Raw genomic sequence first — 26677 nt, 5'->3', positions numbered from 1 at the left:
TTTCTGACACAGACGCGCTGATGGCCAAAGCAGACGAGTCGCAGCTGAGACACACATGGATGGAACATGATGGAACATGATGGAACATGATGGAACGTGATGGAACGTGATGGAACGTGATGGAACGTGACACTAAAATAGAACCAACATCCACCTAAAACAAGCATCTGATGTTGTTGGTATAGTCCTCGGGCACACTAGGGTTAGGGACGACTGTCAGAGGAAACACGAACAATCTTCCAGAACATCCAGATCGACGATATTGATATCAATTTACTGCTGCTAACGGTGTTACTGTTATACAAAATATACAAAAATACAAAATGGTATACAAAATAGTAATGAATTAGATTACAAACAATACCCTGCCGCTAATCAGCTCCACTGTTTACCAATTCCATGACATGGAATCTAACTGTGGTGTGTTCGAGGGCCATCCAATAAAGTGGAAAATACAAGTCCCTGATATGTGGCTAACATGTAGCTCACATTTTATGACTCGTGGCTCTCCGGCCTCCATTTGGCGAGCAGACATGAAGGGTGGCGTCTCTGGAGAAGTCATCAGTGTCGGGCAAGGAGAATCAGGAACGATTCTGCTTATTTATTCAATAGCATGAAAAAAATGGGCCGGCTGGGGCCTGTAGCTCCCGGGCTGAAAAGTACCCGTCCCGATCCGGCCAGGTGTCAGGTGGCGTTGAAAACGTTGAAAACATGTTTCGCGTGTGAAGATGGCGGATATGAAGAGTTACGATCCAACTTCCGGCTTTTATTTTCATTTCATTTGAGTCATGTTATCATCGGGAACATGACCTGCCAGCTGCAGATAAAAACTTAATCGTAAATCGTATTTACCACAATCGAGTCATGTCAATGACGAAGTCGGGCTGAAGTGGTGATGAAAAAGCCTTGCAATGACCAACTTTGTCCACTAGAGAGCGCCGTGTCCGCTAACATGCATGTTGTCCAAACTGTTGATTTGAATTTGAAATGCAGTACAAATATTCCACCACTAGACGGCAGTGTTTCATTGAGGCCATGCGGAGAAACGGGGCCGAAAGTGTCATGTAAGATATCTTACTTAATATTTGAACACGAAACCTGCGTTAATATGACCATATATTCATATGTACAGAGAGATAAATATTGTAATACTTTTTGAGGGGGATTTTAAGGAACAATTAACCACCTAGAACTTTAAATTTAATGTCGTGTAGCCTATTTATATAGTTACATTGTCTGGGTTATTTTCCTTTATACGAGGCACATTAAAATAAATTAAATCTATTTGAAAAATCAGTAAATTATTGTCATTTAAATAAACATATTTGGCTGCTTCAATGGAAAATGCCATATCATTGTGCTGATCATGAAATGAATAAAAACATTAATGGGAGCAGCGCACGAGGACTTAGACACAAAAATACATTCCTTTGTCATCCTAATAGAATATTTCATCTTTTTCATTTTCAATGAAAATCATATCACATCCAGTGACGCCTGATGGTTGTGTGTGTGTGTGTGTGTGTGTGTGTGTGTGTGTGTGTGTGTGTGCGTGTGCGTGTGTGTGCGTGTGTGAGTGTGCGCGTGGGGTGGGGGGTGTGATCTCGTGCTCGCAGGATCCTAACCAAGCATCCTAACCGACAGTGCAGGAAAAGTTTGGCGGGTCCAGTTCGGGAGTTGCTGGAAGATTCCCACTGGCTCCAACTTCTCCAAGGACTTGGTGCGGTTTTTTTTGTTAGCTTTTTTTTGACATTGTAGGAATTTTCCTGATCGCTGTGAAGTTTGACTCCGGAGGAGACCTACCTGAGGAGGAAGAGTGTGCACACCGGGTGAGTCGGGATGAGGGTGAAAATAAATTAACATAAATAAATAAACCTTAGCGGCTGATATTAATCACGCATGGGTGTTCAATTCAATCAAATTACGGCAAAATTCAAAAACGTATTATACAAATATACAATTTTATGTATTTCGCATAATAAATTCTAAGGTTCACGACAGTGTTCCATCAACCGGGTGTTTGTTTTTTGTTCTAAATCCTAAATTACATGCATGCAATCATTATGATATCTGAAATAATATAAAAGCTGTCACCATCAATTCAAGGTATGGTTTTATTAAACATGATACATCCAGGGAATGATGTTTAAAATATTCTGATTACTAAATATATTTATGTGGTGTGAAAATAAATAACTATTGTAAGTGTCAACATGCAAAAGTTTCTAACATTTCTAACCTTTAATCATATCTCAAAGACAAAATACCAAAGCAATAACTGGAGCAAAATGTCTGGGAAATACAGAAGAAGGTTGGCACACAATCGATGATGTCAATCAGGCTTCAAAGGAGAAATAATCGGTCCCGAAATGATTCCGAACAAATGTGTTTCATCCTCACTGTCATTTCCACGCGCTCGTTAGCAGCCGCACTGCAGACAGATGGATAGAAATATTAATTGGTGGTCAAATATGCTGCTGTGTCTCTCATAATACATAACAGTGTGGCTTCAAGGTCCGGACACAAATCGGACTGCATGGTAATGGTAATGGTAATGGTAATGGTAATGGTAATGGTAATGGTAATGGTAATGGTAATGGTAATGGTTTTATTTCATTTGAACATGCATCAGGTTACAATTGAATGCATCCCATAATCAGTTCCCAGTTCCACATGTCAAAAAAGGAGTAGGAAGAAGCAAAGCTTATTAAATCCTACCCCTCCATCGCCTCCAGGACAAGCATGCAGCAGGTGCACATTTGAGAGGCGGACAGTCAGGAACACCTGAAGGTGCCATCAGACTATTGCCATGCAAACATTTTAAACAAACAAACTGTTCTGGTGGTGATGATGCCCAATTGAGAAGGCCCGATGGTGGGTCAGAGGTCATATAAAATGGTGTTTAACCTGTTTGAAGGCAGCGATACAGGGTGGCCGGAAAGTAAATCCTTGTAGTGATGCAAATCCTGCAAATCACATCAATCTATGCATCACAGATCATATCAAAGATGCTTTTTTAATATTCCCACTGAATCTAATGTGGTTGGCTGAGCTGGTTCTCCGCCAACCACATGCATGTGCCCGTGAAATAAGCTTGATGGCGAACAGGCTGGCCAAACAGGAAGTCAACCTGATCAACCAGCTGCAGGCTATACTGTGCAGAGTTGCAAAAGTCCAATACAGGCGTCAGGGTTCGATGGAACAATACGCGGTATTATATCTATTTGATCAACTTTTGAGGGACTACAAACTACAGAGCTCCGCCTCCCACATTCATACCATGGTGCTGGGAGACGCTATTCCTGATGTTGAAGATGCTCCAACATCCTTCAGATATAAAAACAACAACAATATGTTGCAAGTGTCACACAATGCTAGAAATACAACAAACATTAGAACGCATTTGCGGCGATATCAAGGATCTGGATAAATACTAAGATGGAACATGGAAAGGGGAAATAGTTCTACCACCTCAATATGCCAGCAGAAGATCTACCATTGGACACCATTTGGTTTACAGATCTGGAATCAGACATTCATTCAAATGACAGTAGTTATTACACAGAGGAGCAATACAACAATGATCTTAATATCTCAATAAATAGTCAATTATTCACATAAACAGCAATAGCATGTATGCAAATTCTAACAGCATTAAACAATATTTGAATCAATCCAATCTGAGAAACGTGGATTAATGACGACGAGGCATAGCCATAGAAAGATCTAGAAGAACAAAGTCGCTAGACCGTGTACTGTGCAAAGGATGTGGATGACACATATGAACACTTTGTAAACACTTGAATATGAATATGAAGCTTTACGACAAGAACTATCTTTGGCGAGATATGTCCAAGAAGCAAAAGATGACAAAATGATTAAAAAAGGCCTGTAAGAAGATGAATATCTTCAAACAATGCACAACAATGAGCCAATTCAAGAAACAATACAAGCAGTTGATGTTTGCTAAATACAAGGATGAAGAGTCTTGAACCAGTCATGATGTGCTATATATATCACTATATTGACACGCTCTATGGTACCCATTATGGCATTGGATGCTCATATCACCGAGTACTTCGCTACGGGACAAAAAAATTAAAATTAAAATTAAAATTAAAATTAAAATTAAAATTAAAATTAAAATTAAAATTAAAATTAAAATTAAAATTAAAATTAAAATTAAAATTAAAATTAAAATTAAAATTAAAATTAAAATTAAAATTAAAATTAAAATTAAAATTAAAATTAAAATTAAAATTAAAATTAGAGAGTAAAGTAAAAAAAAGTAATCGTAAAAAAAGTAAAAAAAACAACTTTAAATTATATTAGGAAAGCAGGAAGTGAACAAATGTAAGGGTTAGTGAAAGTACCAGATGGAGGGGTAGGATTTAATAAGCTTTGCTTCTTCCTACTCCTTTTGGACATGTGGAACTGGGAACTGATTAAGTGTTTGAATCTGGTCCTCCAGTTGCTTCCAAAGTATTTAATTTAAACTTTTAACAAATGACTTGCAAGTAGTCGGAGTCAGTCAATCTGAGACAAGCTTTTGCTGGTTGAAGTAGCGTTTCACATGCAGTGATCCAGACCACTTCCTCACCCATAGTGCCAATCTCAAGTCAACATGTACTGTATGTGATTCATATCATATCATTCATTCGCATATCATTATAGTTCATATTGTATATCACACATCCTTGTATATTCCATGTCTTGTTTATTTAACAAAAATAACTGAATTTTTTTTTTTTTATTTGATGTGGTCTGATGGTTAAAGTGCTCCTGAAAAAAAGGGACACCAACACAGACAGCAAACTGTGTGACACTTTTACTGAGTCAAAAAGTTAACCCACACTTTCTTTAGAGGCGCAAGGTGGCCAAGTCTACCAAGGGTGGACTTGGTAGACTTGGTGGCGGCGCACCAGGGGAGGTGTCCACATTTTCAGCTTGGCAAAGTGGCAATTCCATGACAAAACAGCACAACAAAGGTGCCCTAAAGTTCGCTAGCTCCGACCCGGTCTATTCTTGGTGCAGGCGGAGCGCACCCTGCGGCCTGGTAAATTAGCTGACAGGCGCACGGTGTACACACAGGTCACCAAAACTTCACACGCAGAACCAGCATGTACATTTTTATATCGTTCCATCAAATCTGATGTAAGATGAAGAACATCACGCATAATGGCAACTGCAACTCAACCAGTGTGCTGGCCACACCCTTTAGTGTGGTGTGGGCGCGGCGCCTGGTCTATGACCATTAAGTCACTAAGCAATGTATGGGAAACATTTTGGAGTGTTTGTCATGTGACCTCACGGTTCCTGGGATACTGCTTCCCCAAAATGACAGTGTGTTAGGCAAGCTGGCTAATATCCAAAATATATTTTTTTGCCATTAAAAGCTCATTTTAAACCCATTTAACAATTATAATATTTGAATAGGCTAATTTTAATTATATTTAATTTATAATTAATAATAATAATAATAATATAATGACAAATTATTACATTGATTTTATTTAGTAAATGCTATAGTAATAGTACATATAATATTAATAAATATTCAAATAAATACATATATTCAAATTAAACTCTTCTGACTATATTTGTTATATTTATATATGAATTCATATACCACAAGCTACAAAAATATTGTTATGAGTATACATGACTTTTAGTCTTAAAGTTGCTATGCAAATTTTTAATTATCCACAATTTTTTTTGGCAGGGATGAAGACAATTGTAGAAAAAAAATGAAAAAAAAACATCCAAAATGTGTTCTAAGTGTTCCACTTGGTTTGGATAAGGAAGATATTTATACTAAATTTCAGCCCAAAAAAACACAAATTTAAGATGAAAATGCCCCCGCCCCCCCAATGGGGTCCAAACAGGACATCTGATCATGTTTGATTTGTGCCATAAATTCAAACGTCAGCGCTCGCCTTCATTTGCACGCCTGCTGCTTGTGCAATAAACAACCCCCTTCCTCCAGCTCCAGTCTATTTTAAACTGGGCTTCTTTTACGGGACCGCTATTATTCAAAAGAGAATAGGTGGCGGGCACGACCATAAATTCCAGCAAGTGGCCCTTGTGAAGTGGTGAAGTGGCGAGGAACTGACTGAGATTTTACTCGGCGGCGGCGTGACCTTTTGGGCTGAGACGGAGTCGTTTGTTAGCATGACAAGAGCGGCGCTCATAATTCAATGTTGAAATTATTCAGCCAAACTGTGCTTTATTTTCCCGAGCCCGACCCCATCTGACTAGTTATCTGGATCCGCGATTGTGCACTGGCGAGATCGTTGTGAACATTTGCGTGCGTACATGCGTGCATTGACTGGCGGTGAATGGATGGCTTCCATTGAGGAGGAAGTAGGAATGCCAACGGCGGAGTAAAAAGCTTGTTCAAATCTGCAGACGACCACGGCGGAACCTGTTTATGTCGACGCCTTGCCAACAGACGCTGCTAAAAGCGGCTGCTGACATAACCGAAATATAAAGCGAAATGATCCATAGCCAAGATAGAAGGAAAACGAGTGAAAATAAAATAGCAGCCTTCAGGGCAGAGTTCCAAGACTAAAAGCACTGCCCAAGACCTTTGGGAAAATAGTCTGTGGTCTGACGAGAGTAAAGTTGAACTTTTGGAAGGCTATATTTCAGAAAAAGAACAGCATACCAATAAAATATGGTGGTGGTAGTGTGATGGTCTGGGGCTGTTTTGCTGCTTCAGGACCTGGAAGACTTGCTGTGATGAATGGAACCATGAATTCTGCTGAAGGAGAATATCCGACCATCTGTTGGTGACCTCAAGCTGAAACCAACTTGGGTTCTTCAGCAGGACAATGATCCAAACCACACCAGCAAGTCCACCTCTGATGGCTGAAGAAAAACCAAATGGCCTAGTCCAAGTCCTGACCTGAGGACTTGAGATGCTGTGGCATGACCTTAAAAAGGCTTCGGTTTCCTCCCCCATTCCAAAAACATGCTAGGTTAATTGGTCACTCCAAATTGTCCATAGGTATGAATGTGAGTGTGAATGGTTGTTTGTCTATATGTGCCCTGGGATTGGCTGGCCGCCAGTCCAGGGTGGAAGACAGCTGGGATAGGCTCCAGCACCCCTGCGACCCTTGTGAGGATAAGCGGTAGAAAATGAATGAATTGTTGATGACATCATAGACGGGCGACATAAGGTCGCCGACTTCTGGTTCTATTTGCAATGTTGTTAACTCGCTAACAGGATGCTAACAAGGGAAGACGTTTTGTGATAAAAACGTATTGATACTCCAGCATTGTATTAATGACGAGACAAGGCACGCGACATATACTATAGCATGCTAACCGAAGGATGTACGCAAACCAAGGCGTTTTTGGCGCTAAGCAAAGAACATGCTAACCCAGGCCCTGCTGTATGTTAAATAATTCTATTATTATTCATTCATAATTATTTTCATTTTGATTAATACATTATTATTTAATATTTTCAATGATTTCATGCTTTAGTTTGGAGCAATGAAAAGGAAGTTTTACAGACAGTTATTTCATTTTGCTCAGCAATAACGATGACGATAATAAACATAAACAGAAATGTTCACAGAAATGAACCCTTTGGGTGTCTAACTTTAGATTGACATGAAATTAAATGTGGTAAAGAAGGTGAGGAACATGATTGAAGTTCATGAATGAGTTCTATTGAGGGTAACAATAATGATGTGTTCAAGGGTCGATGATGAATGGAATGGATGGATGGATCTAGTATATGTATATGAACGCAGAAAGATGAAGATGGACACATGGACTCTCTGAGAACTTCATGGCCTTCTCTCGTGTTTGTCCTTCAGCGGCTCGGCCATGGAGAAGGTGAGAGCAGAGGAGAAGAAAGACAAAACGGACAGCGGCAGTTTTGGAGACCTCCTAAAGAAGCCGCTGGAGACGAGAGGTACGTTTTAGCGTGGCCATGAATGCTGTCTGTGAGGCGTTCAGGTGATGAAATCATGCCGTGTGCATATCAAAGATGAAGGGCCACCTCGGAGGCTGGTGGCGTCACATTTAGGAATCCTGACGAGGCCGCGACCTGAAAGTGCATGACTGATGTTTAAGAACGTTCACGTGAACGTTTGGATTGAGGAGCTCAAGGTGCGCTGCCGTCGTGATGTGAGGATCGCATTTGAGGACCCTCTTGTGCAACATGCCAGGACATGCGTGATGAAAGGCAACCTTAATGAGCTTTAAAAAGATCTCGTCCCCCCCCCCACCCCCACCAACCCCCACCCGGTAGAACGCTGCCTTCAGGTGACACATAGCCATACATGGGTGGAGCACTTTTGAAGTGGAAATCCAGCCCGTGAGTCCGGGACAATCTGTGATGAAGAAATGGAGCTTTTGCACATGAAGCTGGACGCGACCTTCTTCAATATTTAAACAAGGCCACCCCCCACCCCCCAACCGGGACTGTCTTCATCACACATGTTAGTTCGTGTGTTCTGAAGGTCATGTGACATCTATGCTGGGACGTTTCCTATAGACCTCGCACTTTGAAAAAAAGTACCCACCTTGTGTTTTCTATTCCTGATGAGCCTCACAAGCAAAATCCTCCTCCCTATCAGCTCTGTGTTTTAATTTGAAAGGAACAACATCCACAGCGGCCAATCAGATAGCAGGTGACAGAGTAATTACTTATGGCACTTATATGCATTATTGTAGCTCTCAGGCGGCGCCTGATAAGTGAGGGTGCTGCCAGACAGGGCGAGGTCCTTGAGGCCCAAACTAATATACGGCGGCCGCTTTTATTGAGGCGGGATGGTACCTAAGTCATGCCCACCTCCGAGCCGCCACGCCGTCTGTTTTATATTCGCCGGCCGGGTTATTTATTTGGAACAATTTCCTCCGTAGTGCAAGATGCGGCTAATGCCCAGTTTGAATACATTATTTACACATGGAAATGTGTGCAGAAGGGAGGAAAATGAATGGACCCCCACTCGCTGCTCCGATCTGTTATATCACAGTTTAACAATCTGGATTGCTAATAGAACCATTTATCATGGAGCACTCATTTATTCCAAGGGAGCGGCCCGGGTCTCGGTCCCAGAGGCCTATGGAAATGGGGTGCATGTAATGACGCTCAAGTGAGAGTCACTTTGTTTAAAAAGTGGAGGCGCCGTGCTCTGAGTCAATTAGAATGGACCCAGGTGCTCCCGTCTATCCCCCCCCCCCCCCACCCCAAACACAAACAACCCCCCTAATTGAATTGTGTTTTCAGCATGCAGGAAATCTGAAGTGAAATAAAAGGGGCCGAGTGACCTGGGTCGTGTGTTGTCCCACCTAAAGCGCCAGCGTTTGGGACCCGTCTAGTCTGCTTCATGGAGTCCAAGCTCTGGTACTTTGACGTTTACGAGTCTGCCAGAGACAATGTTACCTGATGGTGACTGGGTCTTGAGTTGAGGGCGTCAGGGCCTTCTCCCCAGTCCCCTGATTGCCAGAGGCCCACTACCACCCGGCCAAGTCAAACTTTCAGAAGCAAATTTGCTTTCTTTGTGTTTTATCGAGTGTTCACCTTTAACACTTTTGTTCGGTGGTCCTTGAATGCACCATACGTGTGCTATGAGACGAGGTCTCCTTTCGCACAGTCGGGTATTGTGTTTTGTGTCATTGTGAGAGTCACACTCGCTCACATTTTGTATTTGCTGAGCGTTTGTGGGTGACTTTAAGCACTAATATGCTAATAATAAAGAAAAATACTAATACAGAAATATGCTTGCCGACTGTATTGTTTTAAATAATGGCCCGTAGTCTCCAAATTGATATCCTTTTACATAAAATTTGATGCAATTATCGTTGTAGTGACACATCACACACTTATTTCTATCTGCGATTAAATGTGATTAATTCAGAGTTATTATGGACACACGTGTTTAATCACGATTAAATATTTAAATTGATTGACAACCCTATGTATAACATAATATCAGCTAATTGGCAAATTCAGGGGCTGCACAGCGCTCGAGTGGTTAGCGTGCAGACCTCACAGCTAGAAGACCAGGGTTCAATTCCACCCTGGGCCATCTCTGTGTGGAGTTTGCATGTTCTCCCCGTGCATGTGTGGGTTTTCTCCGGGTACTCCGGTTTCATTAGAAAATGAATGAGTGAATGGTAAATTCAGCTTCTACATGAAGTAAATAATAAAGATATTGCATCAACACAAAAACACCCAGTGAAAAACAATGGAAAGCAGCTCAGGCCACAACTGCAAGCTCACACTGCTGGGAGGAATGAGACGGGGGGGAGGGGTTCAGACCTCTGGCAGAGAAAAATGTGGTCAAAAAAAAGTCACCGTCCCGTTCCCTCACTGAGAGGACCACTTATCTTCTTGAGGGGAGGGAGGAAGACAGTGGGAAAATAGGCCCATGACGATAACCAGGATGTTTTACTCGGACGCAGACTCAGAGTGTAGCATAAGTATTCACACGTAGCGGGACTTTATCATGGTTAATTAGTTCCAGACCCGCCCATGATAAGTGAACCTCCGTGACGTGGGATTCTTTTTTTATAAATGGAATATTATCACAGTTAGAGCATAGAAAACATGTTTGCAACTTTCTAAATCTGCTTTTTTCAACATTATTAGAGTCCTCCAGACATGAAATAACAGCCCTATAGTCACCTTTCCATTTGTATTTCCTAATATAGTCGACATAATCAGAGAAAGTAAGCCATTTAATGTGAAATAATTAGAAATTATGAGTATTTACTCAGTGTGTTGCTGTGCTAGTAGAGGAAAAGACTGATGGGTGGACAGGAAGCGGTGTCGGGTCAGAGTTGAGTTTTAGCTCGTCATGAGTTATGACCGCAACAGCAATGAAGTTGCAATACCAAAAGTAAAATACACTCCAGAATTGAAGAAGTGAGTTGTTCTATCTCCAAAACAAAGGCATTTTAGAATTGTTGTACAGTCCGGCCTCTCGAAACCTCTTGGTGATAGTGGACAGTTGGCAGTCGGAGTAGTCCAATCAGAAGCTAATACTAATAATAGTTATAAATAATAATAATAATAATAAATCTAGTAATTCTACACTTGATGAAACTTACTTCAGATGTGCCAGAGATGGCTGCATAAGACTTCAAAACGTGATGTTAGCTTCCACTTCACTGGTCCATGTCACTGATTCCTGAAATGCATTGTGGGAAATATAGTTTTGAGCCAAAAATTGAGACAGCGGCTTCTACACTTGAAATTATGGTAATTGATATTTTCATTAACTGTGTTACTCTTATTGTACCGTTTCTATGGTTATCATCATCTTCTCATCTTTGCCAAAAAAAAAAACAAAGAAAAAGCAAAACATAACAGTGGAGTGTGTCTTTTAGACACACTGGCTGATTGTGTATATATATATATATATATATATATACGTGTTTGTATAGAATTGTTTGACCTTGACTTTTTCGATTTTCGATTTTATTTCAACCACACCAGTCACAACACGGAATAATAAACTATAGTGGAACCCTTTTATGTCGACGCCCCTCAGACTGGCTGACTGACATAAGCATAAGCGGTTGTCGACATAACCATTGCTTGCACATTTACTTGTGACTTTGTCCACAGGTTAAGCGGGTTGGAGGTTTTGAACTATGCACGCATAGCATAGGATCGGATAGCATAGGATAGGATAGCATAGCATCGTGTTAACATAATCACCATGGATTGTGGAAGGTGTGTCTTACACCTGCACGGGAAGCCATTAGCGCCTTCAAACTAATTGTTGTGCTGATATGCTTTGTCTTGTCGTTGGGGGCGATGTTAGCTAGAGCTAATTAGCTACCAAACCAGGCCAAGCAGGGAGTGAAATAAGGTTGTTTTAGCGATGCTCATTTATAGCCAAACAGACAAGTCACAGTCGTTGCTTTACTGTGGGAATCTTGCTTTGATTCCAGTTCAATTCTTTTTCTATACCACTTGGCCTTATTAGGTTCATGAGTGAGATGGAGCCTATCCCAGATGACTTCAGGCGAGAGGCAGGGTACACCCTTGACTTGTCGCCAGCCAAACACAGGGATACATTATTCCAACATCACACCAACAGTAAAATATGGTGGTGGTAGTGTGATGGTCTGGGGCTGTTTTGCTGCTTTAAATGGAACAAATTTGCTATATCCCAACCACACCACATACAGCGCTGTGAAAAAGCGAAAAAGCCCCCTTCCTGATTTTTTATGTTTTTGCATGTTTGTCACACTTAAATGTTTCAGATAATCAAATGTTAATATTAGCCAGTGACAACACAACTGAGCACAAGACTGGTGGCCAGCCAATCCCAGGGCACATATAGACAAACAACCATTCACACTCACATTCATACCTATGGACAATTTGGAGTGGCCAATTAACCTAGCATGTTTTTGGAATGTGGGAGGAAACCGGAGTACCCGGAAAAAACCCACGCATGCACGGGGAGAACATGCAAACTCCACACAGAGATGGCTGAGGGTGGAATCAAACTCGGGCCTCCTAGCTGTGTGGCCTGCCTGCTAACCACTCGCACGCCATGCAGCCTGCTCGTAGTGCATTACAGTAATATTTCTGACACGTAGTTACCAGTGTAGAATACTACATGTCATCACAACGTATTTGAATGTGTCTTCTGAATGCCTGATGCTATCTTGTATATTATGATTTATGATTGTAAATACTTAATACTTATACAAAAAATATGAACTAAAAATAAAAAAGAACATCTTTTAATTCATATATTTTGATGTTTTGAGTGAAAAATGGGTTTACTGTGTATATCATATAATATAAATAAAAATGAAAACTGAATTCTGAGTGAGCAGAAATTGCTAACTGATACACAATTGATAAACAATCCTCCATGCAAGAGTTTTTATTCATTGAGGAATAAAAGACAATTAAATGAATCCAATTTTTAAATAATTTTAAATTTTTAATAAAATTAAATGAAGTAAATGAAAGGAATTTAATTACACCTCTGGAGCATATCATCTTCCAGTACAGGTCAAGTACTAACTCAGGTCAAGTACAACCAACTTTTGTTGACGACTGCTCGTCTGGAATTAGGAGTAAATATTCATTTAGCAGCGAAATGAGGCTTGAGAGACACATTTTGTCGTCATGTTCTGTCGATGAACCTCACAAAGAACCTCACAGAACCTTCTGTTGTTATTTTTAGCTCCACCGGCCTCCCACAGCATGAGAAGAACTGGGTCTTTGTTTAATTTACAGATGGCGCATTGGAGTCATTTTCCATAATCCCAGGCGCCCCCCTGGAGAGGGTGCCGTCGGGCTAATATGGATGTTAGCCGGGGAGTGTCATGACAGGCCTACAAGCGCCATTTAATTTATCGTATTTTAATTATCACTCTCGTTCCCCAGCACGCAGCCGTCTCTTTATCACGCCGCATCCGGGATGATGAGGTAATTACTTAATCTGGACAAACTTGTGTGTTAAGCAGCGCGATTAAGGCCGCCGGTCATCAATCAGCTGTGCTGGAGGTGATTACTCCTGGACGCAATCATTCTTTCAACAAATGCACTCTTCTAAGTACCTAAATTACACCAACAGCATGCTAACAATACACAGCAAGCACAAGATGCCCGTCGGCACTGCATGGCCTCGCCGCCATTTGAGCGCCAACACATCAGCCTTGTGAAGTGGGAATTATGAGCACCAACTTTTGGGGGCTATAATTTTACGATATGAGATACTTGAATGAAAACAAACATGACATAGAAGGTCCTCGGGCTTCCTACGGCCTAGTGGAACTTCACAGAACTCATACGTGAAGTACACATAAATTAACATAACAAAGGACATAAGATAGTTATCACTATGAAATTCATAGGAGCAGATTCTTTCACATGTTCAAGAATACCAACTTCCTCCTTGATGATGCTTGTGGCGTTTGAGCAGCTTGGATCCGCCATTTCTACGTTTGACTACTTTCACTTGACTTTTCACGTTCCTTTTATTTGAAAGTCTGCCTCTCACTTGGGAGACATAATGAAGGGAGAAAAGCGTACTAAAAAAGAAACTTGATGTTGTCAAGGTACTGAACCAATCGTTGCTCTCGGTGCTGAGTCATCAGCAGTGTTGACTACCTTGGATAGAAAAGAGCTATACAAGTGAAAATCTTGTATTGTCCAGTGAGGACATTTTTAAGAGTTTGGAAGTTGACGAACAGAAAATAAGGAATATACTTTGCATAAGAATCCAACATGTCAGGTCAGGGAATTTCTCCTGCTGCTGGTAAAATGTAACCTAGTACTACCTGCCGGATTCAGCCTAGGAAGCAAATCCTCCAGCCCGCCACACGTGTACATCAACCCTCACATGGTTTGATTTCATTTGAACATGCATCAGATTCCAATTGAGTGCATCCCATAATCAGTTCCCAGTTCCACATGTCCAAAAGGAGTAGGAAGAAGCAAAGCTTATTAAATCCTACCCCTCCATCTGGTACTTTTACAATCACTAACTCTTACATTTGTTCACTTCCTGCTTTCCATAATACAGTTTAAGGTTGTTTTTTTTTTTTTTAATAATGTACCTCGTACTGAAATACTGGGTGATATGAGCATCCAATGCCATAATGGGTACCATAGTAAGTGTCAATATAGTGATATATATAGCACATCATGACTGGTTCAAGACTCTTCATCCTTGGATTTAGCAAACATCAACTGCTTGTATTGTTTCTTGAATTGGCTCATCGTTGTGCATTGTTTGATTTCCTTACTCAATCCATTCCATAGTTTGATTCCACATACTGAAATGCTATGGCTAGCATAACGTAGTCCTAGCATAGAAGTGTTTCAAATGTACTTCTTCCCTGAGATCATATTTCTCCTCTCTTGTAGAGAAGTATTGGATGACATTTTTAGCTAATTGCTTATTTTTAGCCTTATGCATTATTTTAGCTGTTTGAAGATGAACTATATCAGCAAGTTGAAGTATTTGTGATTTTAGAAATAAAGAGTTAGTATGTTCTCTGTAGGCGGCATTATGAATTATCCTTACTGACCTTTTTTGCAGTACATTTATCAAGTGAAGATTACTTTTATAGTTATTAGCCCATATTTCCACACAACGCAGTCAAATAATGTTGACGGCAATGAAGAAATGGTCACATTTCCGCGCTGTATGACATTTCTGCCCTGGCGATTTTTAAAAGAAATAGTTAATGTGTCTTAATGTGCTTCCTTTCAGCCACCCCGCACATCTTCTCATCCTTCTACAAGCCCATCGCCATCAACATGCGCCACCACGAAGGGCGCTACCACTATGAGCCGCACGCCTTCCACGCCGTGCATGGGTGAGTGACCCTCAATCGGCCCTAGCGCCGCATACCTGCAACGCCACCACCATCTTGAAACTTTTCAGGGCGGTTCTCAAGCACTTTTAAGAGTTTGTGAGGCTTTGGGGGAAAGTGAAATGTTTGGGCTATGAATTTTAAATCTGATAATGACGAGCGAGGAGAAACTGTTGGCATGAAGAGTCAATAAAGTCCGCTTAAAGCGCTCCTCCATTGAAATGCACACGCCTGATGGTGATGCAGACTTCGCCTCGCCATAGTAGAGTCATTCATCACAGCGCAGAGGAAGGTGGCGGGCGGGGGAGGGGATGTGAGCGGGAGTTTTTGCGCCTGTCCACAGACTCAGCCAACTTGATTAATGTGATTTGATCTTGACAGTGGAGCCCTCATTCATCAAAACCTTGATCTTGTTGTCCCCTCCCGTTGCCGGTGCCAAATTCACCTAATTACAGCAACACTGAGCAGCAAATTAAGTGTTGTGTCATTTGTCGCCCGGCGTGCCACTTTGTTTGCGCTCCTCGCACCGTGTCAGGGGTCTGCTCCTTGATTGCCGAACATGACACCTCAGTGCCAGCCCCTTCATCACCGTGTGCCTGCACTGTGAGCACAAGTGTGTTCGTACAGTAAAAGCAGCTGAGAGGAAGCATCGTGGAACCGGTCTGGTCTAACCCTGCACACACCATGAGACTCCAATAAAAGTGGAGCACAACATGGAATCGGTTTTGATTCACTTTCTCCCGTGGGTGTGCAGATGTGGTGCTCCCTACATCTGTCAATGTTTGCGTTTGAAAGTAAGAGACATTTCCCACAAGATAAGGGGAATTCTAGTCTTCACCACAGGTCCTTTCTGATTCCACTCACAAAAACTATATTACACTTAAACTATATTAGGAAAGCAGGAAGTGAACAAATGTAAGAGTTAGTGATTGTAAAAGTACCAGATGGAGGGGTAGGATTTAATAAGCTTTGCTTCTTCCTACTCCTTTTGGACATGTGGAACTGGGAACTGATTATGGGATGCACTCAATTGGAATCTGATGCATGTTCAAATGAAATTAAACCATTACCATTACCATTACCATTACCAAATCTCCCCTTCCTGTCTCTCAGGCCTACAGGTTTGGCGGGAAGCCCTGTTATCTCTGATATCTCTTTGATTCGCCTTTCTCCCGCTGCCATGGCCACGGGGGATTCGCCCTTCAGCCCGCCACACGTGTACATCAACCCTCACATGGAGCACTACCTGCGCTCCGTGCATGGCGGCCCTGCACTGATCTCAGCAGCCAGAGGCCTGAGCCCCACCCAATGTAAGTCTGACCCCACCGGAATATGTTCCGTGGCGCTGGAGAAAGACACTAAGGTGACATGGCATCGACATCTTAGCAATGCAGATGCAATGCAGCAATAATCAAAGAAAGTTGGATTTTTCATGTCGCTTCAAATAAGAGTACGTGATTGGATGCCTTCTTAGGTTTGTGCCCTGTATTCCTGACCAGGGAATGTGCAAATTCTGCGATTCTTACTGAAGAAAACGTTAAAAAATGATTGGAATCACACAGAAAACACATACGACCCCAGTACAGGGGTGCATTTATGTTGCTATGGTAACCACTATGCAAAGCCTATATCAATTATGCATGCATCCATCACATGCCATGCATCCATGTAACCAGAAGAACGTCAGACTTTTGTCTGACAACCAAACCAATTTTAGACAGGAAAAAGTCAATAAGAGCATATATATATAGCATTAGCATATACGTATAGCATATGAAATAAACGCTAATGTGTAACAATTACTGTAGCCCTTCCAAGTCACTCTTGGATCATCATTCAACCACTAACACTGACCAAACAAGCAGCTTCATTTACTCATATCCAGCAGCAGAGATACGAGACACGGCTCAGTAAGAAGTGGCGCTTATGGTGGCGCTTATGGTGCTTATGGTGCTTTATCTGGGCACTTGTTTTCACAAAACAATACAATAAAGGGCAAACACATTAGATTTTGGATGAAAAACTGAGGTTTCACTCTATTTTGATACCAAGATCGTGGTGGATATGCCACATATTGAAAAATTAAGCAACTTTGATATTTGGATAAACTTATGCTAAGAAGTTAATATATTTCAAGAAAAATATGCACCATCTTTGTGCTATAGGTGTTTAAATACTGTGCCAATCAGTGCACTCACAACAAGCTTGTTAACCCACTGAATATCACAGGAGATGGGTGTATATGTAAGAGTATAACAATGTAACAGTCTGACTCCCGGTGAAGAACAGAAAACTCATCACACAGCAACTTAATGCTCAAAAGGTATACCTAAGAAATGATACCACTTACAAAAAACAACTCTTTTAAATATTTCCCATGATGCATTGATGTCAGCCTCCCTCTGGGCTTCTCTGGCTCCCTCTGGTGGATGGAGGCAGCATTTCAGCGCCATCAATCCATTCATCCATTCATTTTCTATGCCACTTGTCCTCCAATGAAACATTTGTTCGAACAAAATGCATTATGGATAAAGGTTGGTTAGATTTCTTGTTTTTTTTTTTTTAATAAATTCAGCTGGTGGGTGCAAATGACCCCCAGGCTACACTTTGGACACCCCTGGTTTAAGAGTTTCAAGAGAAATACGTGAGCCTAAGTGGTGGAGAGATTGCAAAAAGAGGCTTTACGTCCAGAAACGTGTCAGATTTCTTCTGGAAAACTTGCCGTCACGGACTCTTTCTCTCTGCTTCAGTGGCTCATGAGCATTTCAAAGATGGCTGCCTGTTTGGCCTCCCCCCACCTCCTCTTCCCGGAGCAAGTCCAACCGAGTATTACCAGCTGATGGCGAGCCACCACAACCCCTGTGCTGATCTGTTCATGCAGGGGGCTGGGTTAAGCGCGGGGGCCCACTTGTCAGACTATATGGCCCCCATTGATGGTGAGTGACTGAATTCCACTGCCAAGACTGCAGGAAAGGTAGAAATAAATAACATGGCATACACATGAAATATATATAATATAGATATGATAATCATATTCTTGTCATCAGGGGACATCAGCATCCTGGCTAGCTGTCTTTTCTTAAATGTGATGTTCAACGGTGTTGATTTAGAGGGTTATTCCTCGCAGTATTGTTGTTGCTGCGACACAACAACAAAGAAGTTGTCGCCGCTCATTTCCCAGTCGAAATTGATCTCATTGCGCATTTACTCCTACTTGAAATCAATTCTCGGTAAATTGGCCTCATTAAACACGATGCGGCCAGCCTGTCCGTGTGATGCTTATCCGAGCTAATTATGTGGAATTATCAATTAGTTGTGTCTGAATCCTAATGAGGTCACCGTATGTGGGGGTGCTTGGTATGATGTCATTTTGTGCAGATGCCAGCCTACAAGATCACCTTTACCGAAAATGTCAAGTCTGTCTGTCAAATGTCAAACAGGGGTCGGGGACCTTTTTGGCTAGGAGCGCTATTAAAGACACATAGACACCATATCTTACTTATTGTGTGGAAATATGGGCTAATAACTGTAAAAGCAATCTTCACCCACTAAATGTACTGCAAAAAAGGTCAGTAAGGATAATTCATAATGCCGCCTACAGAGAACATACTAACTCCTTATTTCTAAAATCACAAATACTTCACTTTGCTGATATAGTTCATCTTCAAACAGCTAAAATAATGCATAAGGCTAAAAATAAGCAATTAGCTAAAAATGTCATCCAATACTTCTCTACAAGAGAGGAGAAATATGATCTCAGGGAAGAAGTACATTTGAAACACTTCTATGCTAGGACTACGTTATGCTAGCCATAGCATTTCAGTATGTGGAATCAAACTATGGAATGGATTGAGTAAGGAAATCAAACAATGCACAACGATGAGCCAATTCAAGAAACAATACAAGCAGTTGATGTTTGCTAAATACAAGGATGAAGAGTCTTGAACCAGTCATGATGTGCTATATATATCACTATATTGACACGCACTATGGTACCCATTATGGCATTGGATGCTCATATCACCCAGTACTTCGGTACAGGACAAAAAATAAAAAACTTAAACTATATTAGGAAAACAGGAAGAGAACAAATGTAAGAGTTACTGATTGTAAAAGTACCAGATGGAGGGATAGGATTTAATAAGCTTTGGGAACTGGGAACTGATTATGGGATGCACTCAATTGTAATGTGATGCATGTTCAAATGAAATAAAACCATTACCATTACCATTACATCTGGCTTAGGTTCCCTATACCTGCTTTATAAAACAAAGGAGCAAAAAGACTTTTCTTTGTACACAGTGCCACGGTTGACTCCCAGACTCAGCAGAAAGAGGGCGCTGTCCATATCGCCTTTGTCCGACACCAGCATGGACCTCCAGACGATGATCCGCACCTCACCAAGCTCACTGGTGCCGTACATCAACAGCTCCGTCGGAGGACTTAGGTACTGTAGCTCATCTGAAAAGTAAAGGTGTAATATGATTGGATTGACCAGGACCTAACATGTGGCCCTGGTATCTTTCCGCTTGCAGCCCGTCCTTCGCCTTCCCGCATCCCGTCAACACCGTTGCCTACCAGCATCTCCTCTCCCAGCAGCGAGGCATCGGCGCTTTCAGCCACACTCCGCCTCTCATCCAGCCGACGACCATGTTCCCCGGTCGCCAGTCAGGCCTTGGTCTTTCCTCACTGTCCAGCGCCGTTCACGCCACTGATGCGACAGCCAAAGTAAACAGAAAAAAGCAACATTTTAGTACAACCTGGAACCTGTTTAAGTTGACTTCATCAATCATCAAGCCAACTTTTGCCAACATAAAATGTCAAATTGGGTCAGTTTATGTTGACATGTGATGGAGTACTCTTACCTTCATCATTTTCGCTCAGGTGAAAGGGAAAGTAAGTCATACAAGACATAATATTGACTCAATAGCAATGGCTATTGAGTCAGATATGTCAACAACCGCTTCTGTCAACATGACTCAGCCAATCCGATGGATGTCGATTTCAACGTGTATCACCTTTGAAGTCAGCCTGAAAGTCTTCTTCTTTTCAGAACCCCTGCAGCGAGTCAGCCATCCGCTGCACAGCTGAACCTGTCCTCACCAAGAGGTCAAAGGTTAAGACGGAATCCCAGGCGCCAAGTTCACCGGTACGCACATATCATTCCCCCCTGTGACCTGCTTGAGAAACGCATCGCAGTGAAGAAAAAGTCCTCAGCGGAAGAGCTTAGCGTTGCCCCCAGCCCTCATTACCTCACCCACAACACCCCCCGTCTCCCCCCACCCAGGCCAGCGTAAACTGTGCCAGTGCACTTCATTTTCATGAAATATTGGCCAGCAGCTTTGCTGTCATGTGAGGGATTTTTTTTTTCCGGTTCCATGACAAATTCTCTCTCGCTTGTGGACGGCGAGGCAGCTTTGTGCGTGATGCATGAGCACGGCGGCGTGCACAGGCGTCTTGGGGCCACCACAATTGATGAAGATAGTGCTCTTGGGCCAGACACAAACATGCTGCAGTCAGCACGTTCTTGTACACGTGTGTACGTGTTGTCTCCGTATTTTGATGAACTTTTTCTGTAAATTTCATTTCTGACTTTTGCAAAAAGAAGGTAGTTTGTATATTTTTCAAGTATTTGAGGTCGTTTCGGTTAAGGTGCGAGTCCACGTCACTCACACACACTGTCATGTATCAGGTAACTTGTGTAAGGTTAAGTTTACACTCAAAATATACAATGTTCCCTCGTTTATAGCGGATACGGGTTCCCAAAATAGCTCACATAGTAAGTGAAATCCGTTGCCAAATTTTTCAATGTATGTTTTAAGTCTGTAAAACCCTTTTTATCACACTTTTATCAGACAGGAAATAACATTTTCTCACATTTCTTTCTTGTTTAAACACTTAAACAAAAGTTCAAACCTTTGTTTGAATCTTAATGATCAATCTACAGTTCTGATCAAATGAATTATTAAGTCACTCACGCATATTTTACTCCGGTTACTGTGCCTTTTTGTCCTGGTGCCGTTCCACTGTACTGTAGCGTTTTTGTATCCTTGTTAAAACATATTGCTGCTGTCCTCCTCCTTTGAATCAAAGATTCATTTACAAGCAAGCTAGCAATGACATATGCAGGGGACACGGCAGGGCAATATGAAGGAGATTGATTGACAATGATCTACAGCCAATCAGGACACAGAAAACAATGGGCGGGGCAAGCAGATGACAGCGGGAAGAGAGAGACACTCAAATTCCCGCAATGAAATTCTTCTCAAAGAGCCAGGCTCAACCTGTAACAGGTCTCACACACTTTTTATATATTTTTTTCAAAGCACTTTTTAAAAATCTGCAAAAAGTGAATTGCGATAGACGGAGAGAACATGTGTATCGTATAAAGCCTTCCATATGAAATGTATTCATGCAGTTCAAAATGGTGAACGATATATCTCAAAGCCAAACTATAAATAAATAAATAAATAAAAATGTATTTATTTTTCATATAAATGTTTTTAATTAATAAATTATCAGTTTCTTTAGTATTTCTGTCCCTCGGGGGGCATGACAGAAAATAATTGGGAAGCACCGGGTTAGCAGCTACTTTACTAATTTGGCTAGCAAGTCCACTACTGGTGAATAGCCTCAAATCTCACACTGGGTCGCTGTCACAGGATGACAGCCAACCACAATCAGGAATCTTAAGGAAAACCACAAAGACAAAAATCAATCTCACAGCACGATTTAGTGCATACTGTTGTCAAAAAAACACGGTGTATTTCCACAGAACCGTCAAGGCGGCATGTCAGAGCCAAAAACCGATGTGGACCATGACAAGTGCACAGCGGAGCCCGACTTGGTGTACGAGACCAACTGTCACTGGGAGGGCTGCAGCACCGAGTACGACACACAAGACCAGCTTGTTCACGTAAGGGCTGAGGTGACGTTGGATGTCAGTGAGGTCAGAGATTTGCAGAAAACTTATTGCACGTGGATTTAGAGGAAGAGGCGGGGCTTCTCGCCTTCTGACATGATCAATAGGTTTTCTACTGATATGACTTGCACCGGTAAATAAAGCTTTCTGTCCCACAGCACATCAATAACGACCACATCCACGGGGAGAAGAAGGAATTTGTGTGCCGCTGGGATGAGTGTTCTCGGGACCAGAAGCCCTTCAAGGCTCAGTACATGTTGGTGGTTCACATGCGGCGGCACACAGGAGAGAAACCACACAAGTGCACGGTGGGTAACAGATGGCCTGGCCTCCCCTGTGGGGGCCTCGGTGGATTCCCCCCCACCCCCCGGAGGATAGCCACTCGCGCTCTTTAAGCGCTGACTACTTCCACGCTGTTTTTTTTGTCACGAGAGCGGTGCTGACCCCATACTTGTTGTGTCTCATCGATCACGGCAGTTTGAGGGCTGCTCTAAGGCTTACTCCCGTCTGGAGAATCTCAAAACCCATCTGCGCTCTCACACCGGGGAGAAGCCCTACGTGTGCGAGCACGACGGATGCAACAAGGCTTTTTCCAACGCCTCGGACCGAGCCAAACACCAGAACCGCACACACTCAAATGAGGTAAAAATCATCTGACATGGATAGACGTTTCCTATTCCATGTACAGTACAGGTTAAGAAGCCAGGGTGACCTCAGAGCAAGCATTTAAGTAAACAAAGGGATTATGGAACACTACCTACAATCGTGGTGCCAATACACAACATAACAGCACAACGTAACGGGAAAATAAATACTGTACGTAGACAGTAGTGTAAGTGTTTCCCCCCTTCCCGATTAAAATAAATAAATAACTAAATAAATAAACACTTAGGAGTGGCTTTCTCCAAGTCCTGACCTGAATCCTATTGAGATGAGAAGTTGTGGCATGACCTTAAAAAGGCTGGAAAACCCTTCAATGTGGCTGAATTACAACCATTTTGCAAAGCTGAGTGGGTCAAAATTCCTCCACAGTTCTGTAAGAGACACAACTGGTTGGGGTGGCCCAACCAGTTATTAGGTTTAGGGGTCAATGTTTCTTTTAAAAACTGCATTTTGTGTTCATTTGTGTTGTCATTGTCATCCCTCGCTACATCACCTTTGGCGGATTTGCTGCTTTGCGGGAGGGGTTTAAGTGCAATTTTGCTGTGTTGTGTTGTGCTCTGCATCCTTGGGGTGTATTAGAGCGATCTATCCATGCTCTGTTGTATGAGTGTTATTGTGTTTACTACTGCTAGCAGTCGAGGGTGTTATATACTCATATGACAGTTGAACACGTGTCCAGACATGTCCAGTTTGACTCTTGTCTGTGTCGTCGAATATATGTAGTATGTGTAGTATGTAGTATGTAGTATGCCAGTTCTGATAGGAGCTGATAAGAACTGGCTCAGGCACCACTACGGAATACTGTAAATGAATCTTCTGTTCATGGAGGACTACGAGGAGAAGTATAACAGTAACAGGAGCAATATGTTTTAACGAGGATACAAAAACGCTACAGCTGAACAGCGATACCTTAACACTTCCGTGCCAAGGTATCACAGGAAGCAAGTCACAGGACTGAATATGGTGAGTCACTTAATGATTGTTGTGTCCAAGAGATGGATCAATAAAATTCAAATGAAATTTGAAAATGTGACAAAATGTTATGCCTGTCTGAGAAACGGGAATAAAGTGTATTGTGATGGGTTTTACAGCTAACAAATAAGGTTGGCTTTTTTGCCGATTTCACTTATTGCAGGCTATTTTGGGAACCTATCGCCCCCCCGAGAAACGAGGCAATACTGTATTTAGATTTGTTTGACGATCAGAAACATTAAGTGTGATAAAAAATAAGAACTCAGAAAGACTTTTTCACACCACTGTGTATACATTACTACTGCTATGGGAAATAAGGAACAACAACATTAACTCTACTCATTTTGTAAGTGGTCACTAAAATTAGATAACCGTACCGCTTTTGCCTGACTTGACAGAAACCATATGTGTGCAAGATCCCGGGCTGCACCAAGCGTTACACCGACCCCAGCTCGCTCAGAAAGCACGTGAAGACCGTCCACGGCCCAGAGGCCCACATCACCAAGAAGCAGCGCAATGACCTGCCGCCCAGGCCGCCGCCCAGGGACGGCAGCAATGAGACTGTGAATAGAATTCATGATAAGATAGCAGACAGCAGCTCCCCCGGAGGCGTGGAGGACTACCGGCATGTCAAATCCATCAAGACAGAAAATTCCGTGGTAAGACGTTCATCATTTCTTAGACGGATGGATCATGAACGTAAAGTTTAGTGGTACCGTGACTACACTCTGCATGTTGGATCGTCTATGTTCATTTGGATGTGCAGTCTGATTGGTTCTTTATTCTAACCCGTCTTCATCTCTCTCTTTCCTCATGGGCAGACTTTGTTAAGGTGAGCTCGGCTTTGCCCATACCATTTCTTGTCGACTACACTGTCACATTTTCTGCCATATTTTAACATTATGTGCAATTTTACTGTACACTAGTACGGCTCTGGCCTGCTTTGAATACATAATAATACCCATTATGCCATTGTATGGTCATACCACTTCATACTTCAGTACCTGAAAAAAACAAACTATATTAGGAAAGCAGGGAGTGAACAAATGTAACAGTTAGTGATTGTAAAAGTACCAGATGGAGGGGTAGGATTTAATAAGCTTTGCTTCTTCCTACTCCTTTTGGACATGTGGAACTGGGAACTGATTATGGGATGCACTCAATTGGAATCTGATGCATGTTCAAATGAAATCAAACCATTACCATTACCGATATGTGTCGAAGGGAGAACAGCCTCTTTGTTGCCTCCCCCCTAATTAATATTGAAGGACCATGTAATCATTAGTTGGATTAGAAGACTAAATATCCAAGACAGGCAGAATGTCAGGCTGCAGTTGAAAGATGCAGCGGAGAGCCATCACAAAATCTGAACATGATAAAAGCCACTGCAGGATTAATATTCAAACACTGGGAATTGGTTTTGCTGCTCTCTGCGAACATAGCCAACCATCAAGCTGTGATCAAGACAGCTTTTTAACCCTGAATATATTCAAGTGTGTCAGGCAGTTGAACGTTCACAGGGATGCTGGTACTGGCCTCCAGACAAAGGTAACAAAGCAGATGATGTTAAACTCAAAGAAGAACAAACAGGATGTTCATAAAATATAATTTTGCATAGCAAATGTGAGCCTGGTGCGTTAAAGTTGAATAAAGAAAACATGGTCGCCTCTCATGATGATTGGCCCGTTGCTCTGGCTCGGGCTCAAGCCTCCTTTCATCCTGCTCATTTCCTATTCACAGACAGACTAAGACAGGCTGTAATCTGTGAGACACCCCCCCGCCCCCCCGCCACCACCACCTCTTCACCCCCTTCCAAAGAAAACACTCATTATTTACAATTAAGCTGGGTAGGGATAAAAGAGCGACTGCTCTCTGTGATGGAGCACAGCGTTATCATTGAGCATGACAATGAATCACCACCACCCACCACCGAATCGCTCAGACCTCCTCTGTGTTTGCTACTAAGACAAATGGTGACATGCTCATCTCCATTCGCTCGCTCGTAGATGCATCAGTCCAGTCCTGGAGGTCAGCCATCATGTAACAGCGAACCATCACCACTTGGCTGTGCTACCAGCGATGACAGTGGAGTAGAAATTGCAGGGTTAAGCGCTGGAAGCCTGGGGGACCTCAGCACAGTGGTGCTCCTCGTGGGATACCATTGGAGGAGCTTCGGCAGCTGGTGTCTGCACCCAGAAGCAGCTCTGCTCCTACCAACATCTGAAGCATCTGTATAAGGAATGGGTGACTTTTAGGGACCTCCGACAGTGGACCACCAACCCAACATCTCCTGCCAACAGCACCAAGATGCCATCCATACCAGCAGACAGTGAGTGAAATGATACTTTAGTCGATATCGCCGCTCCAACAGCTTATGTCTTGGTGTTTTTCTTGTTTTTCAGCGTTTCTTCGGCCAAGTGTGGGTGGTGGTCCTGCGTCTGTCTATGGTTCCAGCTTTGGTCTGAGCTCTGGAACAAGAGGTCTAATGGGAGGTCGATCAGACCCATGGCAGCACTTTGGTTTCACGTGACACCTTTAGACACCGATTCTCTGGCGCCTCCCTATGCTGCGCCACTCAGAGCTCACACTTCAGCTCTGTCGTCACCTACGACCCCATCTCACGGTCAGACCGGGGTTGTATCCCGCCTGAACCCAGCCCAGCGCTACCGCCTCAAGGCAAAAATCCTAATCCTGGAATCCTATTTCATCCAGCTGGGCAACATCGACTTGGTCCTGTGGCTTGGCAAGTCTTGTCGAACCAGTGAGCCAATTTGAAGGGTGGCTTTGGAGTCTGTCAACAAT

The 26677-nt window shown here is 42.5% G+C and overlaps 1 protein-coding gene and 1 long non-coding RNA gene across 5 annotated transcripts; one reads left to right on the top strand and one right to left on the bottom strand.

The window, feature by feature from the left end:
• Positions 1-1783: 1783 nt before the first annotated feature.
• On the top strand, positions 1784-26367 carry LOC131104046 (zinc finger protein GLI2-like). Its single transcript, XM_078796767.1, has 15 exons — positions 1784-1829; positions 7830-7927; positions 15216-15321; positions 16432-16628; positions 18069-18254; positions 19621-19765; positions 19854-20046; positions 20372-20459; positions 21590-21626; positions 22114-22234; positions 22399-22548; positions 22718-22882; positions 24274-24534; positions 25882-26204; positions 26278-26367. The coding sequence occupies exons 2-14, from the start codon at positions 7840-7842 to the stop codon at positions 26110-26112; spliced, it is 1968 nt and encodes a 655-aa protein (XP_078652893.1). The 5' UTR covers positions 1784-1829; positions 7830-7839; the 3' UTR covers positions 26113-26204; positions 26278-26367.
• On the bottom strand, positions 19435-21740 carry LOC144901780 (uncharacterized). 4 transcript variants are annotated; one of them, XR_013629882.1, is made up of 4 exons: positions 21297-21740; positions 20184-20411; positions 19897-20029; positions 19435-19779 (listed from the first exon to the last, which is right to left on the bottom strand). It is a non-coding gene; the product is annotated as an uncharacterized LOC144901780 (long non-coding RNA). The 4 variants fall into 4 exon arrangements; XR_013629881.1 differs by having other exon boundaries at positions 20337-20411; positions 21297-21731; XR_013629883.1 differs by lacking the exon at positions 20184-20411 and having other exon boundaries at positions 21297-21723.
• Positions 26368-26677: the final 310 nt, after the last annotated feature.

This window comes from Doryrhamphus excisus, linkage group LG15 (assembly GCF_037039965.1).
Source record: "Doryrhamphus excisus strain RoL-2023G ecotype Guam linkage group LG15, RoL_Dexc_Guam_v1.1, whole genome shotgun sequence".
Taxonomy (NCBI): domain Eukaryota; kingdom Metazoa; phylum Chordata; class Actinopteri; order Syngnathiformes; family Syngnathidae; genus Doryrhamphus; species Doryrhamphus excisus.
This window is presented reverse-complemented; position numbering and strand designations above follow the sequence as displayed.

Excerpts from the sequence above, each read along its gene's own strand:
- LOC131104046 (XM_078796767.1), top strand. The coding sequence starts at position 7,840 with ATGGAGAAGGTGAGAGCAGAGGAGAAGAAAGACAAAACGGACAGCGGC. Across the intron at positions 7,928-15,215 it reads GAAGCCGCTGGAGACGAGAG|CCACCCCGCACATCTTCTCA; the intron begins GTACGTTTTAGC and ends GCTTCCTTTCAG. Across the intron at positions 24,535-25,881 it reads TCAAGACAGAAAATTCCGTG|ATGCATCAGTCCAGTCCTGG; the intron begins GTAAGACGTTCA and ends GCTCGCTCGTAG.